General features: G+C 43.2%; 1 protein-coding gene across 2 annotated transcripts in view; it reads left to right on the top strand.

Moving 5' to 3' along the window:
* The window catches only part of LOC137238511 (tRNA (guanine(10)-N2)-methyltransferase homolog), a 67,735-nt gene that overhangs the window by 38,233 nt on the left and 13,438 nt on the right, over positions 1-16,064 (top strand). For both annotated transcript variants that reach the window (XM_067763598.1, XM_067763599.1), the window contains 3 exons: positions 9,114-9,500; positions 9,560-9,749; positions 9,804-10,016. In XM_067763598.1, coding sequence (XP_067619699.1) covers positions 9,114-9,500; positions 9,560-9,749; positions 9,804-10,016 — 790 coding nt within the window. The remainder of the gene's footprint in view (positions 1-9,113; positions 9,501-9,559; positions 9,750-9,803; positions 10,017-16,064) is intronic.

The following is a 16,064-nucleotide window of genomic DNA, read 5'->3' as shown; positions in this document are numbered from 1 at the left end:
GTTTGCCATTTCATACTAGTTAGCGTATAAAATGGTTAAGAATTCAGCTCATCAATAACTCCTCGTTATGATAGCGAATGAAAAATGCACGCCAGATAGTCAGTACCACACGTGCTGAGTATGTTTGATTGTTCGCTGTTGGTACTTGGCATACTATGTGCGGGTGGTTGTTCGCTGTGCAAGGCGATCGTAGGGTATGTATGTTTAAATGGCATATTATGTGCGGATGGTTGTTCGCTGTGCAAGGCGAACGTAGGGTATGTATATATTTAGTGTTAGGGTATGTATATATTTAATGTTAGGGCTGTGAGTAGGTTATTGTGACGTACCATTTTGCTACGTTACAGTCCCCCTCCCACTTCGGGGGGGAAAAAAAAGCTTTGGCATCCGGGAGTTTGTGGCCTTACGGCCTGCACTGCCGTGGACCAAGTGGTCCCGGTATATTTTACCGCTTATGAGGTGGCGCGGCCGACGTACGTGTGTGTGTTTGTTGTCCGGTATTTCCCTTTATTCATATATTTACTTATATATATTTTTTTTTTTTTCTAAACTTGTATACAAATCAGCAAAAAAAAAAAAAAAATTGTACATTGTATTATTTTTTGTTTATGAAAAAAAAAAATTCTTCTTTTAGCTTAATACTAATTAATTGAAATTCATGTGTAAGTCTCCTTTTTTTCTTTTGTAGGAGTGTTTGTATAAAGTTGAACATTTTGTTTGAAAGGTATTTTGCAGTAAAAAAAATGGGTATATATTTGAACAATATATTTTTTTTTACTTAGTTTTAGAGGTAAATTTTTATGATATATATGTAACGTTCATCAAAAAATTGTTTTCAACTTATATTTACAATTGTTAACAAAAAAGATTTGTGACAATGATTTGCTCAAGCTAACAATAAAGTCGTAACAGCATATTATGCGGTTTGAGGAATGGTGTGTATTACTAAGAAAATAGATCTCTTTCTTCACTGTGGTTTTTTTCTTTTTTGTTTTTTTTTTTTTTTTAAAAAATATTAAAAAAAATTGAATGCATCGGAGCCTAAGATACGGATTAATTATTCTCTTTTTGATTTTCGTTTATCTTTTCCGGTGCCTCTGTTTCGGTGGGTCGAGCTGTTTTGTCTTCTACCTTTTTACGGTCGGATGTGTTGTCTGCGCACTCGCTTATGCTTAGCAGCGGGTGTACTGTTTGCATCAAGTTGGGATAAAGCCGTGAAATATTTTTACCCGTTGTATTATCGTCTTGTTGGGTGGCCATGGCCATTCCTTTACCTTTTGTGGCGAATCCGGTGGGGCTGGCTGACGCATCGTAATCTGTAATGATAAGAGCAGATTTATGTACGTGTTGTGTTAGGTGGTGATATTACTGGTTCGGCCGTGAGTGGGCGTTCGTCGGCGTAGGGTTCTAAGTCCTGTATATGCGTATGCGCGGTCCGTTTGTGATGCTTTTCGGTGTGTCTCAGCTGGACGGTATTGGATGATATGTATTTTTCTACCACATAGGGGCCGGAGAACTTTGGTGCTAATTTTTGTGTAAATTTATTGATCGCGGGGGAGAGAGGATGCTCTCGTTTCATCACATTTTCCCCAAACTGTGGTTTCCAGGGTCTATGGCGCAGATCGTGGTATTTTTCCTGTGTCTTAGCTGCTTTAGCCAGATTCTTCTTGATCTTTTCCCATAGGTCGGTTATTGTTGGGGATACTGTCGGTGATTCTTCGGTGACGGCGCCTTCGGTGCGTATTTGCTGGGCTGTCGCGATGCTTCTTCCAAAATTGATTTCAGCAGCCGATGCTTGGGTTGTTTCGTGATGTGCTGTATTCATAGTGAAAGCGATTTGCGAGACTTCCCTGTCCCAGGTGCGGTGATCGGCTTTTGAGCGCTGCGCTATCATGGTCTTGATTACCCTGGTAGCTTTTTCGGTCGGTTTTTCTTGGGTGGCGTATGCGGCTGTGAATTTGTGGGTTATTCGATGCTCGTCGACTTCAGCATTTATTACCTGCTGCATTGCTGAGTGCTGTTTTAGCGGGCGATCATGTTTCAGCGAGATTACATGTTCTGCTGCCCTGCTGGGACCAGTTATTCCCCCGAATATCCGTTGGCGGTGGTTTAAAAAAACTGCGAGTTCGGCATTTTGAGTTGCTCTTAAATGCTTTCCTTCTGTCACGGTACTTAGTTTTGCAATTATGGTGTTCTGGGTTGGCGTGGCTGGCGGTAATAAGTTTCCATCTAAGGTGAGGGTGAGCCCCCTTTCCCTGAGAAAGTCCATGCCTAGAATCATGTATTCGGCCAAATTAGGCTGGGTGGACACTCGCATGTGGGTCGGTTTATTGTTACAGTGTATGGTTACTTGGTAGGTGTACGAACTAACAACGCACGTCCTATCGGCGAGCTGTACGTTGCGGACGCAGGGTGCGCATGCTATTTTCTTGCCTTCCAGATGCTTACGTACAGTGTCACCTACGTAGGTGAGCGTTGCGCCGGTGTCCACCAAGGCTCGGACGTTTAACCCTTCGATGGTGAGTTTGACGTAGTGACGGCCATCCATTGTTTCATTCGGCGGTTGTTCGTCGATGGCTGCTGATTGTGGTATTTTCCCGTGCCGTAGCCTGACGGGAGTGAAGGTGCTTACCTTATCGCACCTACAATCTCTGGACAGGACGTCCCGGCCACATCTGGAGCAAAATAGTCTTCGGGCTCTACGGCATTGGTAGCGCATATGCCCTCGTTCCTTGCATCTCCAACAGGATTCCTCTTGGCTATATTCTTCGGTCAACGGTGATAAATAATGCGCTGTTTGTCTGCTTTGTCTGGTGGCCTCCAATTGTAGCAACTCGAATTCGTCGGTGAGCTCCATCAGCTCTTCAATGGTTTGGAACTCGCTACGCTTCGCGAATAACCGGTATTCGACGCACAGCCCGTCGTAAATGCGTTCTAGGTGGTTCTCTCGTGACATAATTGGATGTTGTCGGATCATGGTTTGCATGGCGAAAATGTAATCCTTAGCCTTTTCCCGCCCCTGCTGTCTCTTCTGGCGTATGGCGTCCTCTAGTTGGTGTAGATGCCGTCTGGGTAGGAAGAATTGCTCGGCCGCTGTGCGGAACTGTGCCCACGAGAGTATCTTGGCTTTGCGTACACGGAACCATTGCAATGCCTTGCCGCGCAACGTATCTGGCAGCGTTGGGAGCAATCTGTCCAATGGAATGCTATAGCACTCGGCCAGCTCCTCAATTCTCTCCAAAAAGTCGTAAAGCGTTTCTCCACCCGTGAAATGGACATCCCATCGGCGGACCGTATTCATTACTTCGGCGTCGGTTAACTCGGTACGGGGTGGTGACGGTCGTTGATTGGCCTTTGTAACTGCAGACGGTGTAGTCACATGGATGGAGGGAGTTTGGTCGAGGGGGGTTTTAATTTGGCTATTCTCTTCTGCCTTAATTTCATCTTCAACCTCTCTCAGTAGATTTTCAGTTGACTTGCGATTTCGTTTTGCCTTGACGTAGGCACTGAGCGCTATGCGTAGCTCAGCGACAGTGCTGCCGTTAACGAATATCCGGTATCTCTTACACTCCTCGATGAGTCTCTCTTCAGCGAATATATCCAGCTCAAGCTGTCGGTATTCAATAGGTTGGTGTTTTCCTCTGATTGTGGTTGCGTGTTCGGTGGCCCATCTCCCGGCGGGCTGGTGCTTGTTGTTGCACTTTCCTCTCCGGAGATGGGTCCCTGCTCGGGCGCCATTTGTGAGGTGGGTTTTGTCGAAGGCTGAGGTAAGCTCAGCCGCTCCAGGGTCAGGCGAAGGTCCCACTAACCTCTACCAATTAATAACACAATTAGTTGTTGTTTTGTTCCGAACACGCACACACACACGATGCGGCTTTTGCCTTTCGATGCCGGCAGCCTTTGATCCCAGAGAGAGAGAGAGAGAGAGAGAGGGGTAGAGAGACGCCACGGATAATAGCGCAGGAGCGGCGGAAAGATGACAGTACGGGTTGCGGTTTTCAGGAAACGGTGGTGATAATCAAGTATCTTACCCCAGAGAAAGCTTACGGATTGGTTCAGGCGGATTACGGTGGTGCTTCTATGGCTAATGATTGCACGGAGGGCGCAGTTTCAATTGGATTGGTTCCGGCGGATTACGGTGGTGCTCCTACGGTTAATGCTTGACAGCGGCGGGCAAGGAGGGCGCAGTTTCACCTAGGTGAAGTATCGATAAAGGTTCTATTAATACTACCCAACGTCTAGATGTGTGTGTATACATGTGAGCTGGGTAGACTCAGCACCCCTCTCAGGGAGCCTCGGACGAGAGTCCTAGGGACCATGAGCGGGGTAGTGGAGTCCACCGTTGCATTCGGCTCGGCACCCCAATCAGGAGGCGGGGGAGGGAATGATCCTCGGCCACCCTGAGTGGACTGTCCGCGCCTCATGCCATCCCCCACTTGTTGCTGGGTAGACCCAGTACTCCTCTCAGGGAGCCTCGGACAGGAGTCCTAGCGACCGTGAGGGGTGTAGTAAGGTCCACCGTTGCGTATGGCTCGGCACCTCACCTAGGGAGCGGGGGAGCGGGATGATCCTCGGCAACCCTGGGTGACCTGTCCGCGCCAAGCACCCGTATTTGCTGCTGGGTAGACCCAGTACTCCTCTCAGGGAGCCTCGGACAAGAGTCCTAGCGACCGTGAGGGGTGTAGTAAGGTCCACCATTGCATATGGCTCGCCACATCACCCAGGGAGCGGGGGAGCGAGATGATCCTCGGCAACCCTGGGTGAACTGTCCGCGACAAATGCCACCCGTATTAATATGTATTGGGCCTGGCATGTCCCTCAAGTGGAGCCCAGGACTGGTCCTGGACGCGCCTTGGGGGAACTACCCGTGCCCATCCGTCCTTGAAGGTAGAAAGGGAGCGTATCCCCTTCTACCCCGTGGGACGTTGTGCAAAGGTTGGTTTCCCATAGGTGAGGGGGGGGGGAGATCCATGAGCCCGATGGGTTCGCTGGGAGTCTTCCCCGTTCACCTTGGGCCCCTTTGATACCTACCATTGGAAGTTTGGCCTTAGCCTCACTTACCTAGGTGAAGTATGCAGTGAGTTGTGGCGTTTGCCATTTCATACTAGTTAGCGTATAAAATGGTTAAGAATTCAGCTCATCAATAACTCCTCGTTATGATAGCGAATGAAAAATGCACGCCAGATAGTCAGTACCACACGTGCTGAGTATGTTTGATTGTTCGCTGTTGGTACTTGGCATACTATGTGCGGGTGGTTGTTCGCTGTGCAAGGCGATCGTAGGGTATGTATGTTTAAATGGCATATTATGTGCGGATGGTTGTTCGCTGTGCAAGGCGAACGTAGGGTATGTATATATTTAGTGTTAGGGTATGTATATATTTAATGTTAGGGCTGTGAGTAGGTTATTGTGACGTAGCATTTTGCTACGTTACAAAATAGAATGTGAAGTCGCAATTGGGAACGTCACGGTAGTACACAATTTTATAGTGGCAGAAATTGTTGATGAAATCATAATTGGAGTGGACTTCTTAATCGACCAGGGCATCAAGCAAAGCAAGACGATGCGATATAAAAACATGGATGTACCACTTAATTTCGGCTACGAGAGAGGCTACAGCAGTAAACGAGCGCTGGTGGAAGAGAGTCAGCAAATACCACCAAAATCCGAAGCAGTCATTGTGATAGAGAGATTGTGAGATTGTGGGACAAACAAATTGTGGGTTGTCGAAGCAGCAAACAAATCAGCACTAAACAGACTTGTAGGAAAAACCCTTGCTATGACAAAACAAGATGGACGTATTCCGGTAAGATTACTCAATGAGTTCAACTCACCACTCAAACTGACTAAAGAAGCTATTTTGGGAAGATGCCAAGAGGCTGAAGTAGTTATTAACTGTGAACAGCTCCAGGAACACGTTTCAGCTAGTAATACTGATCTTTCAAATGACATCACGGCATGTACACAAGGGCTAGAGGAAGCATATCAGAGTAAGGCAAAATAACTGCTCCTAAAGTACGCGAACATATTTGACCAGGATGATTCTAAACCAGGCCGCACCAACGTTGTGAAACATCAAATTGACACTGGAGATGCGAGGCCGATCCGTCAAGCTCCACGTAGTGTTCCACTGGCGAAGCGGGAAGTTGTGAGTCAAACCATTCAAGAAATGAGCGACAGCGGCGTCATCGAACAATCAGCTAGTCCATGGAGCTCACCGGTTGTACTTGTAAAAAAGAAGGATGGAAAAATGAGGTTTTGCGTGGACTACCGGAAGTTGAATGACGTAACTAAAAAGGATAGCTACCCATTGCCAAGAATTGACGACACTCTGGACTCGCTATCTGGTACGAATTGGTTTTCCACGCTGGACTTGAAAAGCGGCTACTGGCAAGTGGAGGTGAAGGAGGAAGATAAAGAGAAAACAGCCTTCAGTGTCGGTGATGGTCTTTGGCAATTTACAGTGATGCCTTTTGGACTTTGTAATGCACCAGCTACTTTTGAGAACTCATGGACCAGGTACTGAAAGGACTACATTGGAAAACATGCTTGGTGTACCTGGACGACATCATCGTATTGGGCAAGAATTTTGATGAACATCTTAGGAACTTGGAGGAAGTTTTCCGAAGAATAGCTGGCGCTGGTCTGAAGTTAAGTCCCAAAAAGTGTGCGCTGTTTAAAAAGGAAGTAAATTATTTGGGTCACAAGGTAACGACAGAGGGCATCTGCACTGCGAACGAAAAGATAGAGGCTGTAAAGGATTGGCCAAGACCACAGAACCTACATGAATTAAGAAGTTTCCTTGGGCTGTGCACATATTACCGCTGATTTGTACCAAATTTTTCCAGCGTAGCCCATAGCCTCCATGAGCTTACAAGAAAAAATAAAGCTTTTGAATGGAAGAAGGAGCAAGAAGTGGCTTTCCAAACATTGAAGGAGCGTTTGTGGACAGGAGAAGGTAGTTGCATATTACAGCCGTTCGATTGGAAAACCAGAGAGGAACTACTGTGTTACGCGGAGAGAGCTGTTGGCATTGGTAGAGTGCATTAAACATTTTCACAAATACCTCTACGGCCAGCGATTCCGTGTCAGGACAGATCACGCAGCGTTGAAATGGCTTCTGCAGTTCCGTAATCAAGAAGGACAATTGGCACGGTGGATCTAGCGACCACAAAGCTATGACTTTTCCATTGAGCATCCAAAAGGTAGTACCCATGGAAATGCCGATGCAATGTCACGAAGGCCATGTAGTTTGGAATGCAAGCACTGTTCAAAGGCCGAGGCTAAAGAAGACATTATAGATGTCCGGTTAATGACTATAGCGTGTACGGATGAATGGGACAAGGAACAACTAAGAAAGTGTTAGCTAGAAGATACAGATCTGTCACATGTTATGCAAGGGCTCGAACGAAACGAAAGACCAAGCAGAGAGGAGATGTCAGCAGAGAGTCCCATTGCGAAGTCATATTGGGCACAGTGGAACAGTTTAGAATTGATATCCGGTTGCTTGCATCGAGTATGGGAGCGAACACAGACCTGAACATGATATTGTAACGAATTTGCTGCAAATCCTCTTATTTGCCCCTTTGCTAGGTTCGTATCGCTAAACTGTTGAATAAATAACTCCAATATTGAATAATGGAAAAATGGCCTTTATTAAAATACTTCACGATAACACTCAAACTGTGCAACGAATAGCTTAATAACCAAACTGATAGCTTAAATGAAACTGACTTTCAAAATAATACTGCTATTGCTCGCTAGATATCGTCTTAGTCGTAACTGCTTGACAACTCAAATCAAACTGAATTCCAGCGCCTCTACATCTGCGGCCTTTTATACTCTCTGGTTTCCTCGTTCGCATCTTCTAGAATCTACTAGCATTGTCCATGAGCTCTCAAACTTCTCAGCTATAACTAAAATTGCACGATTTTATAGCTTCTCTCATACCCCATGCTTGTATGTGTGAGCGACACTTCCACAATTATAATTGCCTACATTTAGGAGCATCTCAAATAAGATGTCTGCATATGGTTGTGCCTTGCTTCTCAGCTGCGTGTACCTACATATGTGTGGACATAATGATTGAATTATTGATGTGAATGTTTGTAGTTTACAGTCTCTGGTGCACACATAGGCGTATAAGTAAATGCATCTGTGTGTGACATCTCTCGGCTGCCTTATATATGTGTATACATGATTTGATTATTGACAAAATATCGCTTAGCATGGCCTTAGCATCGCCTTAGTGATGGTATAGGTTAGTGATGCTAATATCCGTGACAGTATTTACATTCTTCCACAATATTCTCACTGTTAATCCAACAACAACAACAACCACAATATTCTTTATTTTAAGTCGAAAAGTATATAATAAGCAACGGAAGAGATCTTCGCATATTTTATGCAGCCATCCAGAAATTGGGCAAGGATTTTTTAAGAAGGCTTAAATAGATTTTGGCATATGGCGAAAAGGGAACTCAACTCGACTTGGCCGCCAGAAAATTGCGTTGCAGAATGAATGCAGACAACTCCGGCGGATTTGTGTTATCCCGCCGGTCTTCTTCTTATGCTCCTCTGTTTATGTTGCTGTGGCACCACTTCATTACTCATTTCAGTGAAAACCACATGAAATGCAATAATATGCATTGTTTATACCTTATTTCTTAATTTCAAACAAATTGGCAACAATAATTAAACTTTACAATTTTTTAAATAAAATAAGAAATGCGCAACGAGATTTCAATTGACAAAACAGCTGACTTCGAAAATTAGAAATTCCTATTCCCCAATTATTCTTCTCCCTAATAGAAAAGAATTGGAGGAACTTTTCCGCGGGAATAAAAAAATCCGGGAGAATATTTAGAATTGGTCTGAATATCTTTTGAACGAGTTACAATTTTTGTTTTCCGCTTTCGGGTTATTATTACTGATGTCAAGACACGTCGCCCGAATATTTTTGGATGCGTATTAGCAGTCGACTCCTTTTCTAGGCTATTACCCAATATTTTGAACACGCATTAGCATTCGACCCTTTCTAGACTTTCCTCTTTTCGAACTGCAGTTTATTTTAATTTAATAGTTTACTTCTCTCCCACCAATTTTAATTTTAGACACCATTTTGGACAGTTGAATTTGCCGACGATGATGCAGCTATTCAATTTGCTTCTCGATCCATCAGTTTGCGCAGCATCTACGAGCTGTGGTCACATTCTAATAAAGTGGAAACGTTTCATAAACAACTACAAACCTATATTAAAACAAATGAAAAGCACATAGAGGCATTTAAAAAAAGTTCATTTAAAATAGTCGTTGAAACATATAGCAAACATATTTCACAAAAGGAAAAAGTGCAACGAATCGAGAAGCTGGAGTATCTACCATTACATGGTGAAATAGACTTAAAATCACCGCAAGCGGAATGGTGCTATATCGAATTTTGGGGCTTAGATCCTACATCGGTTCCACAAACACCAGAAGATATACTATTTGGACGTCTGGTAATACTTAATAATGAATTATTTCAAAAATATAAACATAGGCCATTTGTTTACTTTAGATTGCCAAAGGCCAACGCAATCTTATTAAGGAACTTTCACTAAAAAAACGAAAATTTATTGGAAATACAAGTATGGATGCCCAATTAAGCTTATTAATGGCAAATCAAGCGCTAGTTAAGAATGGTGATTTAATTTTAGATCCATTTGTTGGTACAGGCTCCTTACTCATTAGTGCCGCTAAGTTTGGTGGTATGTTCACCAAAGTTGACCGCTTATGAAAATTACTAATAATTATATTTGAAGGTTATGTGATTGGGACAGATATTGATTTCATGATGCTTCATGGACGCTCGCGGCCAAGCCGCATAACACAAAAGGTGCGTGAAAATGATGAAAGAGTTCGTGCTAATTTGCAACAGTATGACTGTGGAGACCGATACATCGATGTCGTAATATCGGATTTTTCTAACACATTTTGGCGCGAACAACTTAAATTCGATGCAATAATAACCGATCGTAAGTGAATAACTTGTTTTATATACATACATATCTCTACCAGAGTTGTTAAGGAATTCCCGTAAGCCGTACGTACCTATTCAAATAGGTAGAACATTTGTATTGCAGTTTACTTTTAAAAGTACTTAACTCTATCCAAAAAGCAAATTATTTATCGTTAATTCCCATAGGCCCTTATTTACAAGTATAAAACAACGGGAGAAGCTACTGAAAAACGCAATTTCATCAATTTTAAAAAAGGAAAGTGGGAAGATTATAAAAGTTATACCGCAACTATAGCGAGAGAACGTGACCTTATAAGACAGCACGACCCCGGCGATCCCCAAATTAGGGATATAAACCACCGCATCATGTTGCTAGTGGATGAACACAACCCGGCGAAATGGGAGGAGCACTTAAAGAATTGTAACCTCTCTGCCGGTGTATGTAAGCTATGGTCCACCGTTAAGTCCCTATCGAACGCGACTAAGCACAATGATAAAATTTCCATCGCCTTTGGCGATAAAGTTTTGTCGGATGCGAAGAAATGCGCGAGCGCTTTCTGCCGACAATATGTAATGTATTCTACGGTCGACAAAAATAGACGGAGGGCCAACAGACGCACGTAAACATAAGTTCAGCGCTTCACCAATTACCATAACCGCCAAAGAGGTTGAGAATGCCATCGGTCATGCTAAACCATCCAAAGCAGTGGGCCCAGGCGGCATAGCCATGTCGATGCTTAAAAGCCTAGGGAAAGAGGGTTTAAATTTTTTAGCACATGTCTTCAACTTGTCTCTATCCACCTTTGTCATACCCGAAAAATGGAAAATGGCCAAGGTGGTATCGCTACTAAAGCCTGGGAAACCAGCTAACATAGGAGAGTCATATCGCCCGATATCTTTCCTATCGCCAGTAGCCAAGACGCTTGAAGCCATTTTGCTCCCCTTTGCCACCAGAAGGAGTTACTATCGTTTCTTACGCCGATGGCTGCACAATAATGGCCACAGGCCCGGACCCAAAGATCGATGAGCTTTGCAGCAAAATAAACGGCTACCTCCCTGATCTCTCCAGTTTTTTCGCCTCGCGAAACCAGGCATTATCACCTACTAAATCATCCGCGACCCTATTTACAACTTGGACGTCCCAAATGTCGACCATTGGGAACATCCACGTAGATGGCACTACGCTACCGACTGTCCTACACCCCAAAATCTTGGGCGTGACGTTTGATCAGTATCTACATTTTGGTGAGCACGCAGCCGCAATTGTTCCGAAAATCCAGAGCCGTAATAAAATCCTCAAATCCCTTGCTGGCAGTACTTGGGGAAAAGACAAAGAAACACTCATTGCCACATACAAAGCAATTGGCCAGCCGTTTGTGTGCTACGTGTCCCCTATATGGTCGCCAAGCCTAAAAACTACCCACTGGAAGAAACTACAGGCCTGCCCAAATACTGCGCTCAGAACCGCCACGGGCTGTCTTCTTATTTCCCCAGAACACCATCTACATAATGAGGCGAGAATACCCCCCATCAGGGAGGGAAATGAGATGCTAACCAAACAGTTCCTGTTGAATACCCAGAAACCTGGGCATCCCAACAGATATCTGATTGATGAGCCAGCACCGCCTAGGGACTTAAGGAGTCATCTCCGTAAGCATTTTGAAGAAATACGGCACCTGAGAACTCAGCCGTATGAAGCAAAAAAACACAAGCAGGTCCTTGGTGAACTCCACAAACAGGCGTCGAACCTTTATGCCGGGAATCGCCCGGTGAATCCAGTACTCGGGGAACAGTACCCAAAACTTGCGGAAGAGGAACGCATACTCCCCAGGGAAACGCGAGTCACTCTGGCTCAACTTCGTTCTGGATACTGTAACAGGTTAAACACTTACATATCCAGAATCAACCCCGACATACAAAATGTATGCCCCGCTTGCAATGTTTCCCCACATGACACCAACCATCTCTTTAATTGTAATGTGGAACCAACGCCTCTAACACCCCTTTCATTATGGTCCACCCCTGCCGAAACAGCAAGTTTCCTTGGACTCCCGTTAGAGGATATTGGTGACAATTTGTGATCGGTCGCAGCTATTAGGTGGGGAGAAACATTGCTACAAAAACAACAACAGGGCTTAAATTATCTAGCGCATGTCTTCAACCTGTCCCTGTTTCGTCATCCCCAAAAAATGGAAAATGGCCAGAATGGTTCCGCTATTAAAGCCTGGGAACATAGGAGAATCTTATCGTCCGATATCTTTCCTCTCGCCAAGAAATTTTTTAATTTTCCTCTTGTGAGCCATGCAGACCGCATCTTGAACGAAATTTTATAAGGAATATTCTATTCAACTTTGGCTTACAACTGGAAAATAAAAAAAATATTCTTGAGAGATTTCTTACTCTGTGGATGCCGCGCTTGAATCAGTAGCAATCGCTTCTCATGTTCAAACTGATTTGACTAAAATGCAGCCGATTAATCGGCAAGTGGAATAATATATGTATGTAGGACTACAAAAGAATGTTGTTGTTGTTGTGAATGTATCGGGGTGTTATCGTTGGATATAGATGCGGTATGCTCCATCGGGAACGAATTAATTTGACCACATTGAACTTTCTAGGCCATACCGCCCCCTAGTTCCATGAGAAGCTTGGCGCCTCCAGAGCCTCACCTGCTAAATATGTGTATCATACATGCATATTTCTAACAGGTTTCGCCTTACGCAGGTGAGGTTGGCAAGTGGGTTGCGGAAGCTTTGAATTGCTTATCAATCCCTTGAGTCACCACTAAGAAATTTAGAATGTGTTCCTAACAATATCAAAGATTATAAAGATAACAGGCCGCCTAATAAGGCGCCAGTCGCTTCTTTGCTCTGCCAGCTGACGCCCCGAACGAGTTTAAATTGTTGGTCCTTCCAGCGGAGTGGGGTCCGCCCTCTTCCTCTGCTTGCATAGGGGGGTTCCGGTAAAAATATTCTCTTAGCCGGAGCTTCATCTTTCATTCGCATAACATGGCCGCTGCATTTTAATTCGCTGAACTATGTTGATGTCTGCATAAATCATTATTAAATCTTCTTCGGTAATCGCCATTGCCAACGCGTAGAGGTCCTTAAATCTTTCGAAGAACTTTTCTGTCGAACACTCACAGAGCCGCTTCATCTGATGTTGTTGTTGTTGTAGCTGTGCTTCGCCCCATCCAATAGGTGCGACCGGTCACAAATTGTCATCAATATCCTCTAACGGTAGTCCAAGGAAATTTGCTGTTTCAACAAAGGTGGACCATAATGAGAGGAGTCTTAAAGGCGTTGGTTCCACAATACAGTTGAATAGATGGTTGGTGTCATGTGCGGACACGTTACAAGCAGGACATACGTTTTGTATGTCGGGGTTGATTCTGGATAGGTAAGAGTTTAACCTGTTACATTATCCAGATCGAAGTTGGGCTAGAGTGACCCGCATTTCCCTAGGGAGTGTGCGTTCCTCTTCTGCAAGTTTAGGGTATTGTTTTTTGAGTACAGGATTCACCGGGCAATTCCTGACATAGAGGTCCGACGCCTGTTTGTGGAGTTCACTGACGACCTGCTTGTGTTTTTTGGCTTCATACGGCTGTGTTCTCAGGTGCCGTATTTCCCCATAATGCTTACGGAGTTGACTCCGTAAGCCCCTGGGCGCTGTTGGCTCATCAATCAGATGTCTGTTGGGATGCCCAGGTTTCTGGGTATTCAACAGGAACTGTTTGGTTAGCATTTCATTTCTCTCCCTGAATATTCTCGCCTCATTATGTAGATGGTGTCCATGTTGTAGAAAAGGTCGCCGATGACTTAGTCGGTGATAATGTAATTCTTCGCGAGGTGAAGAAACTGGAGAGATCAGGGATGTAGCCGTTTATTTTGTTGCAAAGCTCATCGATCTGTGGGCTTAGGCCTGTGGCTATTATTGTGCAGTCATCGGCGTAGGAAACAATAGTGACTCCTGGTGGCGAAAGTAGCTTAGATATGTAGAAGTTAAACAGAAGTGGGGAATAGGACACCACCCTGTGACACTCCTTGTTTAATTCTTCTTGGTTTTGATGTTGCGTTTCTAAATTGCACCGATGCCTCCCGGCCATCCAGATAATTTGCGGTCCACCTTTTAAGACTAGGGCGAAGGGTAGACTCTTCCAGGTCTTGCAGTATCGTGGCATGGTTGACCGTATCAAAAGATTTTGATAGGTCTGGCGCAACGAGTACTGTTCTATGGTGGGGTTTTGATTTAAACCGCAATTTAATTTGTTGCTTCATCTGATGTTGTCATGTTGTTGTTGTTGTTATAGCGATAAGGACACTACCCGAATACCTTGGGGAGTGCTATCGATGTTGATGGTCCTTTGCCGGATGTAGATCCAGTACGCTCCGGTAACAAGCACCATTAAGGGACCAGCCCGACCATCTCGGGAACGATTTAGTATAACCCCTGAAGCCTCTAAGGCCATACCGCCCTCCACCCCCTAGATCCATGAGGAACTTGGGGTCGCTAGATTTTCGGCTGGTAAAGTAACAGGATTCACAATGGGTAGGTGAGGTTCGACAATTGGGTTGGAGAAGCTATATTTTGCGCTGGCAACACCTTGAAAGGGTTGCTCTACACAACCCCTTGAAACAATTTGGTATTTTAGTCGACAGGCTGTATTAGAAACCGTATTCACAAATTCAATGAATTGGTCGAAACCATTATTATATTTTTATAGCAAAAACTTTTATTGACAAACGCCTAAAAGTATATTTTATATTGATTATGATTTTTTATAGAATGAAAATTTTTGATATTTAAAAATTCAGAATAATGAAAATAAAATTATTGAACATAAATTATTGAATTCACAAAGTATATAAAGTTAACAGGTAAAATGTATAAAATAATAGAAACCCTACATTACTCCCCCTTCCAGAGAATTAATATAAAATAAATTAAATGTGACTTGCTTTTTTGTTCTATTGTTATTGTGATAAGTGTTAGATGTCCCTTTGAAATAGGTAAAGGTCCTACAATATCTAAATGAATATGTTCGAATCTTTTCTTCGGTATTGAAATTTTATTAACTGGTGACTTCGTATGTGATGAACGTTAGATTTTTGACAATTTATACCGTCTTTTGACCATTTATTAAATTCTTTATTCATGTTTGGCCAAAAATATTTTTTAATAATAAGACGGCGAGTAGCTTTAGTACCCGAATGCACTATCCCATGTAACTTATTAAATACTATTTAGCGTTTGGAGCGAACGGTCTAGGCAAATCTCCAGATGATTCACACCATATATTGAAGTTTAAAGGAGGAATTTTAATTAATTTTAAATTTTGAAATGATTGTTGAGATAAAAAATTTTAGTTCATCATCTTTGTGCTGTTCCTTTTCTAATAATTTAAAATTAAGTTCTGAATTTTGAATTGCCTCTATTTCAAATGCCCTAGATAAAGTATCAGATACCACATTTGCTTGTCCAGTATTATGCTGAATATGACTTGTAAATTGTGCAATAAATTCAAGATGTCTGGTGTGTCGTGGACTTCGTTCAGTTTTTGAATTGAGAGCGAAAATTAAGGTCTAATGATGAGTAAATGCAGTGAATTCCCCGTCCTTCTAATAGATATTGAAAATGTTTAATATTCACCCTTATCGCGAAGTTCACGCGGAAAAGTGTTCGCCTTCCTTCTTTTGTTCGGGTGATTTTTTTCCGCCTATCGGCAATTTCGGGCGAACAGAAGTTCACTTCGAAACAGCTGATGCTATATTGTGAATTGACAGTGAACAAATAATTTACTTACAATTGCGTAAATTTTGAAACCAAGCATATATTTCCTTAAAATACAACAAAAATAGAAATAAAAAATTTATAAAATAATGTTTAGTATTGAAATTAGGTTGGTATTGAATGAGCGCGGGGAGAATATACATGTGAAAGCGATTCGGAGGCAATTAAGGGGCAGTTTTAACCCTTTGGAGCTGAATGATTTACTGTAAGCTAAAAATAACTTTTTTCAGCACTTTTGAATAACAACTTAATTTTTTTTTCAATTAGCTTTCGC

The sequence above is a fragment of the Eurosta solidaginis genome, chromosome 1, assembly GCF_040869045.1.
Source record: "Eurosta solidaginis isolate ZX-2024a chromosome 1, ASM4086904v1, whole genome shotgun sequence".
Classification (NCBI taxonomy): Eukaryota; Metazoa; Arthropoda; class Insecta; order Diptera; family Tephritidae; genus Eurosta; species Eurosta solidaginis.
This window is presented reverse-complemented; position numbering and strand designations above follow the sequence as displayed.